We start from the raw sequence: 18,201 nt of genomic DNA, 5'->3' as shown, positions 1-18,201 counted from the left end.
TAGGCTGGGGTGGGAAAGGGTGACAGCAGCCTCAGATAAGCATCACTTTCACATCTGGGGGAGCCACTGCGATCTAAAACGAAATTCTTGGGTCAGGATTAAGGCCAGGTGTCTGGTAGTCTTGCCTTTCAGGAGATCACAGAGGAGAGATGGTGACTAGAGGTGGTTTTGGAGATTCTTGAGGGAGTGGGCAGGCTGAAGACAGGCTCTGTTATCTGGCTGGCCATGAATGTTTTAGTTCGCGTCTGGTTCCTCAGGCCTAGTGTCCAGGGACCTCTGAATGGTCTGTTGCTAGGAGACCAGGCTATTGCCAGAGTTGCCAGGAGAAGAGCTTAGAGGGCAGGTCTTCCCGGAGCCAGCTAAGGAGTGTGGTGGACACTGCCTGCAGGGGAGGTGTTGCTTCTGGGAGCTGTACGTCCACAAGCACAGGGACACTGCTCTTCCTTTGAGCTAGGCCTAGACTGTGAATGTCTGGTTGAGAGGGACTTGGGCATTTCTAATAAGAGCTGTGATTCTAGAGGTGTTTGTAACCTCACCCATCTTTTCCCTAGTAGAGCCCTGAATGTGGGCAATCCTTCAAAGGTCCCCCCCCCCCGTGCAAGTGCTTGGACCTCAGGGTGCTATTGGGAGGCGCTGAAAGCCTATAAGATATAGTGCTTATGGGAGTGGCTTAGGTCACTGGAGACATGCTCTCAGAATGCGAGGATGCCAGTCTTTGTGGTGTCTGCTGCTCCCCAGTTTCTGCTTTGAAGTCTGGCTCTTGCCAGAGGTTCAGAGGGTCAGATATCAAGTAATTCTCTTGACCTTACAGGGAGGAGAGCTAAACAACACCCCTTTCTCTATAAGGTTAATTTCTGTGCTAGTGCCTAGTCTCACTCCTGTGTCCAAATGACCGACGGAACTACTTACGGAACTACTTACGGGAGGAGTTTTATTTTATCCATAGATTCAGAGGCTTCACCTGTGACTGCTTGGTCTCAGGTACTTGAGCAGAAGACCCTGAGGGCAGGAGCATGTCACATGACAGAGGAGATTCTTCACCCTTGGGTTGTCAGGAAGCAGAGTGAGGCTAGAACCTGTCTCCAGCTACGTAACTTCCTTCATCAGCCTACACCACTTAATTCATCTACAGCCTCCCCGCTGAGGACCAAGAGTGAGCACAAGAACATGAGAGCAAGCCTTGACAATGCCCAAGGAATGTCACTGTAATGTCAACTCCTGTACACACTGAATGGAGTTAGCTCCAGGTCCTCAACACCCCCTCCCGACTTCACTGTGTCTCTTCACACACTCTGAGAAGGACACATACTAAGAGCAGAAGGCAGGCCGTTTCAGCACACCTACCACACACCAGACATTGCTTTAGACACCACCAGTTGCCTTCTTTACTCTGTCTTCTGAAGCAGAAGTTAAGCAGCTTGGAAATTTCACCCCTGTGGGTTTTGGTAATGCACTCCGCTTGGCTGCCTGCTCTCAGTTCTCTCGTCTAGAAGGGGGTATAGCACCCACCTCCCAGGCAGTCCTGCATTTCAGTTATCTGTGTGGTGGGTGGGCCTGCAGCTGCTGGGCTTATGGCAGGGATTGCCTCTCTCCTCCACCACCAAAATAACAGCGACAACATTTTCCTTTGCTCATTACGCTGGGACTCCTTGGCTAGCCTGCTTGTTTGTGACCATACATGGGTCTTCCCTGGCAGTTTGTGTTCTTTCATTCCTTAACCCATGTCCCCAGAGCTGAGTTCCTGGAGTGCCTGTGCTGCCCAGGTCCTACCTGTCCCATTTGAGCCAGTTCTTCAGCATTGTTTAGGGCTCCAGCTTGTCCCATCTTTGGTCTCTATGGGTCCATTTGTCCTCAGGTTGGGCTGCTTGTCCATCCCGTCCTTTGACAGCTCCAGCACAGCCCTGCTGTTCTTGAGGTTCTCAGTTTTGGACCTGAGCAGAATTAGACAAAGTCAGTTGTGGAGGACTGCTTGTCTCATCCACACAGGAACAGGCATGGTCTAGATCCAGGAGACCTGGAAGCCCAGGATCCTTCCTCTCGTGGGGTGCTCAACGCCAGCCCTGCTTTTGGACAAGGCTTGATTTCCTGTTGCCTCTGGTTCTCTGGGTCACCTTACCTTGAAACCCTGATATGTCAAATGGTTGGCATGCACACACCTGTGCTTCTGCATACATGTTGTGTCATCCAGTATCCCGTGAGCATCTCTGCATCAGGCCCTGAGTGTAGGAAGCCGTCTGCTTGAGTCTTTCTATTTGGGACTTTAAAGATCAGACAGGAAACAGTGTAATATATGCTCACTAGTATATGCAAGGACAAAGTATTCTTAGACTTACAGGAAAAGGAGTGGTTGATTTTACCCAGCAAGCATAAGTCCAATAATTTCATACAGGAGAAGGGATTTGGAAGGGGTTTGGGGACAAGTAGGAAGCATCTAAGGCAGAGGAGGAAGGACACTATAGGAAAGGCAGCCAGCATGTGCAGACTTACAGGGTTAGTCTAAGCACTGAATGTACAGGCTGAGAGCACAGGGCATATGAGTTTTGGAGAGGGCTGGTGTCCTTCTGTGTGTGGATTGAGGGTGGTGGTGAATGCTATAAGTGAGCTTTGATTCCTAGGCAGTGGGGCCATGGCAGGTATTTCAGGGCCGTGTTGGATGCTGAGCTTCGGTCTGCAGAATGGAGAGCTTGAAAGGTGCCCTGGCATCGCTTATCCCCTGGCTTGAGGGAAGCAGAAGTTTGGAGCAAGTGGAGGTGTCCTGGAGGACCCTTGAGCTTTGGTTCGAAGAGAGCTGCAGGAGGGCTTGAGCTTTCGAGGTTCTCGGAGACAAGAATGTGCTTTGCTGGCATGCCGGGGACTCATCCTGTCCTGATATAACTTCCCCAGAGCAGGCTTCCGTGTGAATCCCGGCCGGGAGCTTGGTGTTCCATTGGCAGAGCAGTAAAAGTCATTAACGAGGAGCCGGAGAGTTATAAATAAGCCGCACACTCCCACCCAGTGTTCCTTGCCTTTCCAGCCCGCGGGAGCAGGGAATCGGTTTTGATTCATTAATTGGCAGAGGGATGAGGCTCCAGAGACCCTGTGGCGCCGCTGACTCTTCTCCACCTTCCTTGTTGGTTCCAGGCAGCCCTCTGCCTTTGCTGCTCACCTGCCTTGGCTACAGTCCAGGGGTGGTCCTGTGGGACCCTTTGGCCTTGCTGCTCTTGGCTCTACTCAGCTGGGTTGGGTTTCAGTTCTCTTGTTTTTGCCACTATTCCCTTGTCCCCACTAATCTTTCACTTGGACACCCCTCTTTAGAGTGGCATGCAGATTGGTGTTAAGAATTCCTGGTCTCTTGCCAGGTGGTGGTGGCGCAGGCCTTTAATCCCAGCACTCAGGAGGCAGAGGCAGGTGGATCTCTGTGAGTTTGAGGCCAGCCTGGTCTACAAGAGTTAGTTCCAGGACAGTCAGGATTGTTAGACAGAGAAACACTGTCTTGAAAAACAAACAAATAATCCCTCCCCAAACCCAAAACAAACAAACAAGAAAAAAAATTCCAGGTCTCTGGGTGGGCTTTTCCTTTGAAGTGACTTGGCGAGCTGGAAAGCTCTGGCTTTTGCCCGTGCAGTCCTGTACAGTGCTCCGTACACTGCGTAGGGTAGTTGGTATTATAAGTAGGTTGCTGCTTGCTCTGCAGCATGGGCACTGGCCAGGGTCTGAAAGATTGAGCTGACAGGTACTTTCACACACACACACACACACACACACACACACACACACACCACACCACACCACACCACACCACACCACACACCACACACCACACCAGTAGCAAGGGCAGGAGACTGGGAGCAGTGGTCATACACTCCACAGTGGTAAATCATGGTCATGGTCTGAAGCGAATTGCAGCGCAGAAAGATTAGGTACTGCAAAAGTTCTCCGGAAGGACTGGTTACCCGTGGAGCAGATGGAAGGAGGTTGGGTAGATGGTGTGTGAAGGAGCACCATATATTTCTTGGGAGTACTTGGGGAGACCCAGGAGCCTCAAGAGCTGGATACTGAGGTGGCTGTGTATGCTCCGGCTCCTTAGGGTGTAGGGCGCCTGGTATGGATTGCACGAGGCTGTGGAGACTGTGTTAAGCTTTCCGTTTTGCTTTGAAGACGCTGGGAAGCTAATGTGGTTTTGTATGGGGCCAGCACCCTGTGGTTGGTGCTTCACGAGGGCCCAGTCGCTAAGTTCTGTTTGAGTGGTTAGATGTACGCAGGGCTGCTGCAGAGGGGCTAGGGTGTGGGCCAAGGATGAGGCAGTGGAATGGAGGAGACTCAGAGTGTACTTGGGAGATGAAGTATGTCGGACTCGCTGAAGGCTTGGGGCTGGGGGATGTGGGGGAGAGACAGGTCAAGAACAGGTGACTGGGGATACCTGGCTCCCGAAAGTGGAGGAACATTCCGACACCCCGGGGAGCTCTCCCCTGTCAGGTATGAGCTTTATCAGGTCAGGACTGGTTTGGAGTTAGAAACTCAGGGGAGGGTTCTGAATCGGAACAGTAACTATAAAAGCTTCCACAGGGCTAGGGTCCAATGCTCAGAAGTAAATGTGCAAGGAGGCCTAATGTTTCCATGTCCTTAAGTATAGGACGTGGGAGAAGTCAGAGCCAGGCATTTGCAGGACTGGTCTTGGGAGCTTCCTTCCTCAGCCTTGGGTAGAAAGGCTCGTGAGTGTGCGATCATCACCTCTAGTTTGTCTCTAAGAGCAAGGCAAAGTTATTAGCTGAACTGCAGCATGGAGCTGGGTTCCAGGAGACCAGGGAGGGAGGCAGTGATGAAGAAGACAGTGAATGACCGGGCTGGGGTGTGTGTGTGTGTGATGACTTCATGTCCCATTGGGAGCATTGGGGAAGGACCTGTGTGCTCCAGGGCCACAGATCCAGTGCAGGCCTTCTATAGCCCTGCCTCCAAAGCCCCCCGGCCTGTGGTTTTGTTTACCCTTTCCATGTCTTAATAAAAGATGAAAAATATTTATTCTCCATAGATCAATAATTTACTATGAGTTATGACAATACTAAATTTGGTCAATTATTCATGGGCTATCAAGTATTTATAAATGCTACCTTAATTTAAAGCATTAGCCATTAGAATTCAAATATTCATAAAGCCAGTGCCAGTTGAAAGGAGGAAGGGCAGGGTACAGGCAGCAGGGGTGGCTCTGGAGAGAGGGCACAGGCTGCCCCAAGAGCTCTGCTGCTGCTTGTGGGCATGGTGGGGCAGGCAGAGGTGCTGGACTCCCTGTGGAGACCATAGCTCCTGGGTGGGCAGGCCTGACCTGGGTCCACTTCCAGCCTGCCTCTCCTTTCTGCCACCTGCAGAGACCAGCTGAGCCTGGCAAAGCAGGACGGAACCACAGGACCCATAGGAGGCTGCCACTGCTCCAGGTGGAGGCTCTCTCTTGCTTGGTCTTTCTGGAGACATTCCCTTGCTTATTAACATGGAGCCCAGAGGCCAGTTAATTCAGGGCTGTAGACCCGAGACCTCAGAGGAGCAGGGCCCCCCACAAAGACAGGTTTGGCTTATCAGGGGGAGCAGGAGTGGCTGTCCCTGGCCTTGAGACAGTCGGAGTAGCTGGAAGACACAAGGATGATAATGACCAGCCTCACTGCTGGGTGAGACAGACCAGATTGGAGACTCTCCTCCAGCAGAAGTCCTGTGGATTAAAGAGGAGTGTCCTTGCCAGTGTCCATGACCTTCATGCCTGGAGGCTGCTCTTTTTTAGCCCTCTCCTATAGGCAGGTACCCAGGGCTCATTGAGCTGAGGAATTCTGTCAGTGGGGACTGAAGCCTTATTCCCACTTGCCTGTTCCTTCCCTGGAATGCCGAGCTTGCTGTGACAGGCATTTCTATCCAAGCAAGGGTTGGATAGTCAATTGTGAGTCTTGGACCCTATTTCAGCATCTCTTTCCTTCGTTGTCTATGTAAGGACCTAGCGGCCTGGGTCTGATTTCCTTAGTTGTATGGCCCTGGCCACAGGACCTAGGGTGAACATTACCAAAAGTCTATTCTGTGAAGTGACGTGTCCTACCCAGATGCTCGGCTGTGGTCATCCTCTCAGGGGAGGCTGCTGGTCGTGTGATTGTGAATTAAGAGCTCCAAGAAGTCTTTATCCTTCTTATTTCTGGGAACCTAGTGCTACTGACTGGTTTAGAGACCTCTGTGGAGACCCTGTGCACCCCCAGACAGAAACCTGGAACTGCTGCTCATTGCAAGGCATTTTTACTTCTTTCTCCCCCCTGCGGATGAGTCATGTGCTCAGGGAGCATTTACCAATCTATCAGACCTGTGTGGTGATCAAGGCAGAAATCAGCTTTATGGCCTATGATACGGGGAGAAAAGAACGATATCAAAGGCGGTTGTCCTCCTGAGACCTGTGGAAGCGCTGCTGAGGTCCAGGTGGAAAATCTGGACTGTGGAGTTCCTGCCATGTACTCAGCAGTGTGTGGGACCCTGCACGTAAAGATGGAAGAGCAGGGAAATGTCTGGGCCCACAATGTTCTTGCACTTGTCCTTACAGCCAGCTGGGTCTCTGTATGTCAGGGCAGGACAAAGCGCAGCAGGCAGCAATTCTTGCCCACCTGGAGTTTACACTTAGAACCCCTCTGTGAAGTGGGTGCTGTCATCTGTACTTGATTCGGGGTGAGGTGTGTGTGGGGGGAGAGCAACCCCCAGAGAAGGCCAGCTCCTCTGCCAGCCCCACAGCCAGTCCCTGCACTGCAAGCTCAGGGTCTGCTCAACATCTCGGCACAAGCGCTGTATGAACTGTGTAACACCCCATCTCACACAACCTTGATTAAGCTAATAGCTGATTTGGCTTTGATCTGATGTATTTTGATCTTATTATTTTTATGTTAGAAGCCTCCAAATAATCATCATTTCAACAGTGCCCCAATTAGCCGGCCATTCACAGTGGATTGAAAATTGACTCACACTGGGCCTCTCCATTAGCGCCTGGGAGAGACTTCCAGCCTTAATAATCCTCCCTGCTCCAGAGGCTGGGTGCTTGTTTTATACCACAGGTTGTCATAGGAGGGGCCACCATGCCCCTTGAAGGGAGAGGCTGTCGGCACAGGTGGGAGTGGCGGCATGGCTCTTAAGTCTTAATGGCTACTACTTTTGGAAAAAGAAATGTTTTTTTGAGTTTAGCTTATGTTTCATCATGGCATCTTGTTCCCTTCCCTTCTTCCATATTCTGCTCCTTCCTGCAGGTCCCCTCCTTTCCATAGTTTATCCCCTAATATCTTCATGTCACTTGTTCTCTGTTTTCCTCTTCCCCGAAGTTGGGGTGACTTTTTAAAGGGGGGTTCTGAGACAGGGCTCTGCTGTGTACCTTCGGCCAGTCTGGAACTCACTGTGTAACCCAGGCAGGCCTTGAATTCATGACAGTTTTTCTGCCTCAGGCTCCAAAGTGATGGGGCGAGCTTCCACACCCCTTGGTAACAGGTACTTCTTAAGGTCCTGGGCATGACTTGGGTGCAAGTGTTGCTGGAGGGAGATAGGGAGGGTCCCTGGAGAGAGGAAGGAAACTGATGTCTGTTTGGTACCGTCCTTGTGCAGGGTGGAGAAGGCACTAGCGATTGGCCTTCTGAGTCAGTAAGCGGAGACGCCCATCTCCATTGACTAGAACAGTGAGGCTCAGAAAGGATCTTGTGCCCATGGCCACATGGCTGCTGACGAGATGGACGAAATGGGAACTTGTGTTTATGAGACTCTTATGCTCTTCCCAGCTCTGGTGAGGTAGCTTCTGGTGAGCAATTTTGCACAGTCCTTGGGTCTTCATCATACTTTACCCTATTGGTTTAAAACTTCATTTGAGATTCTGATGCCAACCACTTAACTACATCTCCTGCATCCTAGAAAACCTCCTTTCTCTTTCCTCTTGCCTGACTGTAGAACATTTGTCCTGGGAGGATTCAAAGTGCACAGGGAGAGACATATATGCTATTGGTGTGTTGGGCATTTACGCGAAATAGACAGGAGGGAAGGAGCCAAACCTTGGTGTTCAGTGGCATGTATGTACAAATGGGGAAACTGAAGCTCAATATTTTGTGACTTCAGAGTTTGGTGTATATGGATTAGGGAGCTGGCTTACAGGTGGTGACCTAAGAGAGAGCTGGGGAGATGGGTGATAAGCCAGGAGGAACTGATGACTTGTAGGAAGGGTACAGGAGATGGAGTTCCTAGACCATTAAGTCTTTCATTGTTCAGTTTATTTGAAAAGATCTTAATGCAGTGTCTTAGTATTGAAGAGACAATCAAAGAGCAACCCATTCACCATCATGGTGCCTTCACCATTTGGGTTTCTTGTCTTATTTGAAGTCATGTTTCTATCACACAGCAATCAGCATACAGTTTTCTTTTCCTCTTGACCATGTCTCAGAAGCATTTCAGCCATGTCTGTTGCAGCCTGGGAATGGCCTGGTAGTTCACCTTTGGCTAGCCCCATCCCTTGATGCTTGTGTGGCCTCTCGTTTTATTATTTCAGAAGCAGAAGCAAAAATCTGTTTCCTAAGTGGATATAATGAGAGCAACGTGGATTCATACATATCAAATGCTCCACAGAGCTGGCGCAGAGGAAATTCTCACACAGTAGCCCTCTTTCCTCTATGATTCTCCACTTATCCATCATTGGAGGATTCTGTCTGCTTTTTAAAAATCAATTACCTATTCATGTCATGAAATTCTGGCAAAATATAGGAAAATAAAAAAAGAAAAGCATTCCCAAATTGCTCTCACTTTGAACATTTTGCATTTTTTCTTTCTAGTCTTTCTTTCATACATATTGAATTTTACTTAATTGACGTTGTAAAATACATAATACATGTATTTTTGTATGATTTTCATGTACCTTTTTTATGACAAGTACTTACCCATATTGTTATGGTGTTTGGTGCACAGCTGTAAAGGTTGTGTGTGCTTTTAGGGTCTAGCACTTCTATACCCACACACCTATTTGCATCTTTCTGAAGGTTTGCAGTGTTTTCTGGGTACCACTGAGTGTCCTCTTACATTTCTGGATCTAGCACTGTTCCCATGGTCTGGATAGATGCCCAGAGAGGAATGAGGAACACAGGGCATGAAAACGTCAGGATCCACACTGTATCCTTGTACAAATCTTTATGAGCTGCCATAATTTTCCCACTGGGTGTGGTTGGTGTGTGTGTGTGTGTGTGTGTGTGTGTGTGAGAGAGAGAGAGAGAGAGAGAGAGAGAGAGAGAGAGAGAGAGAGAGAGAGAGAGAGAAGCGTGGCAGAGATCATTCTTGTCCTCCTTGAGCTTGAGGGTTTGAGGAGGGTCAGGGGGCTGTAGAGGCAATGTGAAGTGCCATGGCAAGGAAAGGGTAGGTATCTTGAAAGAAGGGCTTGGTTACCCTGGGAAGGTTGATTCGGTTCTGAAGCAAGAATGTGTATGCAGCAAGCTGAGTTCCAGAGCTGAGGCAGGTGACTGAGAATGTAGAGATAGAATGAGGAGCATTAAGTGCAGGCATGGTGTGCCAGCAAGATGTCCCCCAGGTAGGCATGCATGTGTGTGAGTGCATGCAGGGGTCAACATCAGATGCTGGCTTCTGTCACCGAGGTAGTGTCTCTCACTGAACCCCTGACTTATCTCGTGGAGCTGCTCAGAGAGCCACAGGGTTCTTCTCATCTCTACCTGCCTGGTGCTAGGATTATAGGTGTGCTCTATTTTGAGATGCTAATACAGTCACATCATTTCTCCCTTCCCTTTCCTCCTTCAAATTCTTTCATGCACCCCCCCCCTCGCTCTCTTTCAAATTCATGGCTTCCTTTCTCACTGATTGTTGCTACCTATGTGTGTTTATGTTCCTGAATATACAAATACAACTTTCTAAGTCTGTATAGTGTTATTTGTATGTATGTATTTTCAGGGCTGACCATTTGGTATTGGGAAAATCAATTGATGTGCTCTTCCTGGGGAAGGCTTTTGTTCAGCCTTCCTTCATTGCCTATAGCTTTTCTTTTTTTTTTTTTTTTGCAACAGATAGACTATTACAGAAAATCACAACCAATACAGATAGACTGTTACAGAAAATCACAACCAATCAAAACACAGAGTTGTAGAGCCCAGTTCCAACGGATAGGTCTTTAACATAACTCTTGCACTAAGGCTTGAGAATCATTTTGAAAGAAGGGATGGAATGGTTGTAAGATCCAGAGGAACGGGGAGTTTGCTTTGAGATTGCAGCTCTAGGCATGTCAGAAGCTACACTTGAAGTCTCACCAACAGGACTTCCTAATGTGAGCTGAACAATAGACAGGTTAAGATGGATGAAGCTCAAAGAACTCCAGGCACCTAAGGAATGTGTGGTCTTCTGTTTCTGGGTGCTGGGCATCAGAACTAAGATCCTTATGACTGTGGGGCAAGGATTTTATATGTGGAGCCATCTCCCTCGTCCTTGCTGGGTGTCTTTAAACAGATAAAATGTGATTGGATTTCTGTGAAACCAGCATGGAGGGGCAGAACATTTGGGTGACTATGAGATCCTTGAGAGACCTCATGCCCTTTGTTCCCCAACTCTAGCCCTTGGCATGTGAAGTGGAAGAATCATTGGGAACTGGGCTTGAGTTATCACCTATGATGATCCCCAGTGTGTATGGCAAAGCCCTGGTATGGGAGAAGCTGCTGTTGGTGCCAGCCTGTGAAGGGAACACCTCCCCCTTCACATATTTTCCAGCCTTTCACTTCCTTTCATTGGGGTGAGCGCTCTTGTTTTCCGCCTCCTTCTCAGCCCTGTCTGAAGCATTACATAAACTCCAGGGCTCCCACGAAGGAACTGCATTGTCAAAGTTGTTCAAAGCCTACCGCGTGTAGCAGATGGCTCTCTGCCATTCACAGGCTGTGTTTTGAGACTGCATCTGCTTTCCCACACTCCCGCCATCACACAGAGCATCCCTAAGACAGGCTTGCCTCAAAACTGGTTCAGGGAGTTGTGTTGCGGGGAGTAGGGTCTTTGTATCTGCTCTGATGTCCCTAATAGGTATGAGCTTATGGCTAGCGGTGGTGCCCCTTGGAGTCATTGGGTGACTTCCAAAGTCCAGGCTCCTGAGTGTGTCATCTCAGAAAGGGTGGCTGTCATCTCAGTCTCATTTTTCTGTGCCCTTGGTAACTGCCTGAGCTACGGGTGCCTCTTCCTTTGTGATTGTCAAGTGGCTTTTGAGCAATCCTGGGCTTCTGGAGCCATCCACTTCATCTGGGATTTGATCCAGTATTCTTGTGATAGGACTCAAGTGGACTTGGCCAGGAGACCGAGGCTCCTGCCCACTTCCATTCCCTGTTCTGGGTCCTCTGGGGGTAAGCATATGTCTTCCTGACATCATGATGTCATCCGGGTCTTGCAGATCCAAGCAGTTCAGTTCAGGCAACAATTGCAGAGCACATGCTGCATTCTTTGCCCATGACACAGGACATAAAGATTCCCCAGCATGAGCTTTGGTCCCTCCCCAGCATTTTGGCTACTGGCCCCAAGGTGAGAAACAATGTCTAATTGAGAGTTCTGTTTGGTGAATCAGGGAGATTTGGGGTGGATCCCCCCCTGCTGTACTACCCTTCTTTGATTGGTCTGGAGTTAATGATTTTGCCACCTCTGACCTTTCTTTCTTTCCTCATCTCTTAAATGGGCCTGAGATTATGTAGCTGGATGTTTCACCAAGGTTTTCAGTGTTCATGGTATAAGGTTATCAGCAACTAATTAATGAGAGCTGCTAGCCTTCCTGGGCTCTTGGTTTGTGTGGGGAGACATCACAGGGCCACAGGCATGAGCCGCTGGGTGGAGCCGTGGGAGTGAAGCCTGTACAGTCGTGGCCCGTGCTGATTTCTTCTTGTCTTTTTCCTCTCTTTCCAGCCTGTGACCTCATGACCCAGGGAATTTTGGCCTTGGTCACATCCACAGGCTGTGCATCTGCCAACGCCCTGCAGTCCCTCACAGATGCCATGCACATCCCACACCTCTTTGTCCAGCGCAACCCCGGGGGTTCACCACGAACTGCCTGCCACCTGAACCCTAGCCCTGACGGTGAGGCCTACACACTGGCTTCGAGACCACCTGTCCGTCTCAATGACGTCATGCTCAGGCTGGTGACAGAGCTGCGCTGGCAGAAGTTCGTCATGTTCTATGACAGCGAGTATGGTGAGTCCGGGGTGGGCGGGCTGAGGCTTGGTTTTAGGGACAGCTGGGTGCTGGTAGTTTTAACCCCAGAGGCTTCAATCAGGGGACCCAGAACTGGGGTGCCATCAGGGTGTAGATCCATGCTGGTGATCTGAACGGAGTCTTCCTCAGGGTGGTAGGGCCCAACCTTGAGCTTCATGAATCGGAGAAGAGCTGCAAAAACAGATCTGTAGATAGGCATGAAAGTTGCCTAGCAACATCACCTTATCATGACAGCTGAAGTTTGAATCATCTTAGAATTTTCAATAAAATATTAATAAACTGCTGGCAGGGATCTGAAGAGCTGCTTACAGGCAGCGGTGGAGGCTGCCTGCCTGGGTCCTCTTGGCATCTTCTCTGAAGGTTACCCCTCATGCTGGATGCTGGTCCAGCCTTGACTTATTATTTGCATCCACCTCTATCTGCCCTGCTTCAGGGTCTTGGGCTGGGGCGAAGAGCGGAAGGAGGGATGCCTTAGCCGGTGGGCCTGGGGACCCTGTATGACTGTGCACGGCTGCTCTGAAGACCTCTTCGGAGGAAGGAAGCATAATTTACTTGCTAGGAAACCACAAGAGTGGGCTTGGGAGAAGCCGCTTCATGTTTGGTGACAGCGCCTCTGTAAATAGATCAGCTCAAGTCCGGAGATAAAATGGCTTCCATGATTTGTGCTTCAGAAAGGTTTTACTTGGAGACCATCGCCAGCCTCAGGCCATTATGAGAATCACTGCAGAAGGGTCTCCTGTGTTCTTCACCCAGTCTTCCTGAGGCTAGCACTTTGCTTAGCTGTAGTGCAGCATCTCAATCAGGGTTTGATCCCGGGACACCCTGAACCCTCTTCTTAGTTTACCAGTGTCCGTGCACGTGTCCAGTCCAGTCTGCCGTGGGCATGGATTCCTGTCTGCAGTGTTTATCTTACATGCATGCTTGTGTGATTACCAGCCCGGATCCAAAGTGGTTCGCTTAAGAGTTGCTATGCTGCACCTTTAGAGCCACAGTCACCCCAATACCTGGTCAGAGTTGATGGGCACTTGTAAGGCTTGGAAGTCCCCTTAGCTGAGGTTTGGATGGAACTATGCAACACTTTAAAGTCCAGCTTTGTCTCCTGGTGAAATAATCCCTTTGCCAAGAATGTAACTAAGAAAAGAAATCAGCATATGTTTGCATTTGCCTAAAGACTCTGCTTCCCTAAGTCTGGGACGCTGTCCTCCGTGCTTGAACAAATAAACTGTTTGGAGCCTTCCAGGAAGAATTGAAAGAGCAAACAGTTACTGTGTTGAAATCAAAATGCAGTAGTGGTGGGGAAAAGGGTGGCTCAAGGCTCCGGGGATTTTCCTGTCGTGCCCGGGAACTGGCCTTTCCAACACCTGCTCAGTCTCAGGTCCTGCAGGGGCTGGAGACCTTGTAATAGCACTGATGTGCCCAGGGTATCTCTGAGAAATCAGGCCTTACCCCAGGAACCAGATCTGGTGGGAGGTGTGGCCACTGCTTGGGTTGGGGCACTTTATACTCTAGGATGTGCAGCCCTTTCTGATCTGCTCCTCTCGGGGTCTCTGGCCTGCACACCCCATTCTCCTTGGGATCTTTTGAGGAGCCACAGCTGCAAGGGTGGGTCAGGAGGCCAGCTCTGTAGCCTGCTCATTGTCTGGTCTTCTGTGATTCCTGGAGACTGAGTGGTGCCTGAGGCGCTTCCAGACCCTGTCCTTCTTATTATACTTCTCACTTCCATATAACTCACATAGCAGACCTTCCAGGAAAAGGGGGTTTCCCCCACCTGGGTCCAGCATAGCTGGCTTCTTGGTCACCTGCCCACCCGTCCTCAGTCCACTTGGCTTAGCCTGCCACTCGTGCGGACTTGTCACCTCCTGCAGAGGTGGTTATGCCCAGAGGAGCAGGCCATATGCTTTTTTTTTTTTTTTATTGTAGTTCAGCACTGTGCCTGGCACCATATGAATGACAAATTCATGGATGAAGACGTGGGCATTTCCAGTGGTTTTTGAAAAAGACAGAGGAGAGATTTGAGAAGGATGAGGGCACTGGGTGGCCTGACATCTGCTCTCGCATAGGTAGGGAGCTAGGAAGAGTGGTTCATCGTGCAGAAACACTTCTAGCTCATGTTCTTCATCCCCTAACCCCAAACCTGAACAGCCCCCAAAGTGCGCCTCCCTGCTCTGATAGGATGCTCTCCCACCTTTCCTGGAGTTGGCTTTAGTGCTTGGCTAAGCCTGCCCTGTGTCATTAATCCCGCAAACATGCTGAGCGAGTAGCAGCTTTCACTGGATAAGTCACTGTGTTGAGAAGGATGCAGAGGCTGTATGTGAGCTCAGGGGCACAAAGCCATGGTTAGGGTGCCAGGAGGCTTCCATGGTATTGGGAGGGACTGGAAGCTGCTCACCAAGTCTGCTGATTGTAGTAGTTCAGCCTGGAAATGGGTGGAGCTCCTCAGGGCTGAGGAAAGGCAAAGCCCGCCCCAACCTGCCGATGGTGCTGTCCAGGGTCCTGACCCATGTGGCGTCTGATGCTCTGGAGGTCACAATTCTTTTATTGCATTCTGTACAGGACCCTGCTACTTTTGCCCACCCTGGTCATCAGCCTCTTAATCTGACAACCTTTGAAGCTAGTTTTTGTCTATAAAAGTTCCTCTGCTACGACTGTTGCTTCTTGGCCTCATTATTTCCTCACGAATACCCGCCCCCCCCCCATTTGCTCCCAGAGTCCCATTAGGTGAGCTGAAGTAGACAACGCTCGCAGCATACTCAGCCCTCAGAGTGGCATGTGGTAGATCCACTGGCACTGGAATCCACTGGCTGAGGAATGTCCATGTACCATGGTGGATTCATGTTGCCAGAGCCCCATGTGGTGGTGTAGTTTCAGATGAGCCCAATTAAGAAGCAAATTGCGTGTAAATGCTCTTATTCCTCCCCAAGTCAAATGGAAGCAACTTGGGATCTAGAGCCTTTTCAGTGCTGATCTGTAAGCATCTTTACACATTATTTCATTTATGCTACGTTTTACCACCTAAGCAATATGGTTCAGGAGATGCTGTTGGGCGCTAAGGCCCATGCACTTAGCCAAGGTACCATCCTATTTCTTGCTAGGCTTTAGTTTTCTTTCCTGGTGCCCAGTCAATCATATTCATTGCCGAGCTGGGACTGTGACTTAGAATGGACCCAGCGTGTCTCAGGAAGCAGCTCATCCTTTAGTGAACATAACATACAGACCCTTCCTTTGTGTGTGTGTGTGTGGGGGGTGAAGATTGATTCTTCCCCATTTCCCCGTCAGTCTCCCTTTAATCTTAGGAAAGTCTTCCCCTGGTAGAATCTGAGGCCTGACCATTTGCATCATGTGTAAGATCAGAGCAGAAAAGCCCTGAGGGAATTTGACAGAAAGCATACTGTGAAACTGGACTTTGAGTATCCCCTGAATGTTCCCATGTTAAAGGCTTGGTCCCCACAGGGATGATGTTGGGAGGGGCTATGGATCTCTCAGAGGGTAGGTCCTAGAGGGAAGTCTTTCAGTCACCAAGGCAAGTCTCTGAGGAAGATTACGGGAATCCCACCTTTGTGTCTGATTCCTCACGTGTGATACGAGCAATGTTTCCTGTCTTGTTCTTCCACCATGACTGCCGCACTTCCAGAGATGCAAAGCACCGAGACTGCCTGATCTTGAACTTATTGTCCATGACTAGGGGCCAAAGCAAACCTTCCTTTTAACATGGAAATTGCCTCAGGTATTTCACTCTGATGACAGTAGTTTGACTAATACTGGGTGAGAGAGGAGTCTGTATGCAGTTGGTTTACAAAATATGAGAGGTGCCATTTGGTACAATTCCATGGAAAACACTTGTGTGCTTGTTGTGACAGCTAGGGGAAAATAGAAGGGAAACTGACATTTGGGATAGAAAATCCATAACATTAAAATACCAAAAGTTTGGATGGAATAGTGCAGAGAACTTTCTGTCTTCATGCTTCAGTTGCTGGTGTGTGTGCGTGTGCGCGCGCGTGTGCATGTGTGTGTGTGCGTGTGCGCGCGTGTGCATGTGTGTGCATGAGCATGTGTGCATGTGTGTGTGTACATGTGTGTACATGCACATGCAGGTGCATGCCATTTGCTGATTCACTTGGTAAATATTCATGGAATCTCTACCACATGACACACATTTTTCCTCTTGTTCATTGTAAAGGAAGAAACAGGGTCACTTTGCTCATGTTGCCTGTAACTGGCTTGGCCCAGTGTCTCACTTCTAGCGTCTCCAGGGTAAGCAAAATCCTGGAAGGTTGGGAACTGTGATTCTATAGAAGCAAAGCCTCAGGTCCCTGCTTGAGGGACCACTACATTTGTTTTAAAGTTACCGTGTGTGTGTGTGTGTGTGTGTGTGTATGTGTGCGCATGTGCGCACATGTGTGCACATGAGTGCAGGTATGTACACTCACGTTTGTGCACACATGACCTGAGTTCAACCTCAGGTGTTTATTTTTTCAATCACGGTCTGCCACTGGGACTTAAGGCTTTTTGATTAAGCTCCTAGCTAGCCCAAGGACCCTCCTGTCTCTGTCCCCCATCCAAGGCTTTCTGCATTGGTGTAGGGGATGGAACTCAGTTCCTTGTGCACTTTACTGACTGAGCCACCTTGCCAACCCCTTACAAATCACCCTCTCAACACTGGTAGTTATACATGATTGTAATGCATATTCCCAATTAAAATATTAATAATGATAAAAGGAATTCCTGGAACCGCGAGTCCTCAACTTGAATTGTTTCCTCTCCTTGTGAGGAGACTGAACTGCTGTCTTGATTGGTGCTAGCCATTCCCTGGCTATCTGACCGCTTTGGATCCGGTAATAGGTGTTTGTTTATTTGGCGTCTTTGTGAACCATGAATATGTGTAATAATGCTTCTGCGGCTGTTCTGTGCGCCATCCATTTGATGCAGATATATTAATATTTTTATTGCCCCACTATATATCTAATTTATCTACATGATCATTAATGGGCACTTGGGTTATTTCCAGGTTTTGGTATTACAAGCAGTGCTGTTAAGAACATTTTCATACTTACCTCTTGGTAGTTTGTGAAGAGGTTTGGGGATCTATTCTGAGGAGCGGAATTGCGGGACTGCTGGATCAATGCAGGTTTTATGGTATTCACGTTTAATGAGTCCGTCCCTAAGTGTTCCTTTCTGTGTACACTGCCTCTTACCATGCATGTCGCTTCTCTAGGTCCGCAGGCTCACTGACTTCTCCTGTTGCCTGTACATGGAGGATTCTAGTGCAAAATGTTCTATTACTCTGAAGCTAATTTCCATTTTCTGTATACGGTCTCTCCACATCTTCACAGGCTATTTTTGTTTTCTCTTCTATGACATGCTTGTTTGTAACTGTTAATTTTTATGCAGAGCCTTTTCTTTGGTGAGTTAAGTGTGGCAAATACTTTCCATCAGTTGCTTGTCTTCATAAACAGAAGGTCTGTATTGTACTGTTGTCAAATGTAGTCATCTTTTTTATGCTCAGCTCTCTTGCCTGTCTTATTTAAGAAGCCCTTCCCTACCCTCATGTCATAATGATAGTTTCTTGCTGAAATCTCATTCTCTTCTTGGAGAAAAGATATTGTCTCTTTGGCATGCTGCCCACAGGAGGGCCCTAGCCCGAGCAATGCTTTGGTGCTGATGTGTGCTCGCTTCTCCCTGCAGCTAACATCCCTTCCCAGGCGTGGCTGTGACTTAGGACCCATCTAGCTCTTAGTGGTGACTGAGAAAGGTGCACACCCATTTACCACATCCTGTAACAGGGAGGTTAATAAGGTCTTCTTGGAGGAAGATGCTTAAACAGGTGCATAAGGACAAGTGGAAGTTAGGCAAGTAAGGGGCAGTTGGCTCTGGAATGAGTGGGGAGAGTGTTACAGGTAGGGGGAGACCAAGTGGGAGAGCCAGGGATGGGGGAGCACCAGAGAGGAGGGAGTGTGTGTGTGAGGGCCAGGGATGGGGGAGCACCAGAGAGGAGGGGGTGTGTGCGTGAGGGCC

General features: G+C 49.2%; 1 protein-coding gene across 5 annotated transcripts in view; it reads left to right on the top strand.

Annotated features, from left to right (window-relative positions):
* Positions 1 to 18,201, top strand: part of Grid1 (glutamate ionotropic receptor delta type subunit 1) — a 725,743-nt gene that overhangs the window by 120,524 nt on the left and 587,018 nt on the right. For all 5 annotated transcript variants that reach the window (XM_050140755.1, XM_050140756.1, XM_050140754.1 and 2 more), the window contains one exon: positions 11,884 to 12,168. In XM_050140755.1, coding sequence (XP_049996712.1) covers positions 11,895 to 12,168 — 274 coding nt within the window. In that variant the 5' untranslated portion in view covers positions 11,884 to 11,894. The remainder of the gene's footprint in view (positions 1 to 11,883; positions 12,169 to 18,201) is intronic.

This window comes from Alexandromys fortis, unplaced genomic scaffold, assembly GCF_014885135.2.
Source record: "Alexandromys fortis isolate MF-2015 unplaced genomic scaffold, M_Fortis_MF-2015_v1.1 scaffold_46, whole genome shotgun sequence".
In the NCBI taxonomy this organism is placed as follows: domain Eukaryota; kingdom Metazoa; phylum Chordata; class Mammalia; order Rodentia; family Cricetidae; genus Alexandromys; species Alexandromys fortis.
The sequence above is the reverse complement of the archived record's forward strand: the minus strand, read 5'-3'. Positions and strand labels throughout refer to the sequence as shown.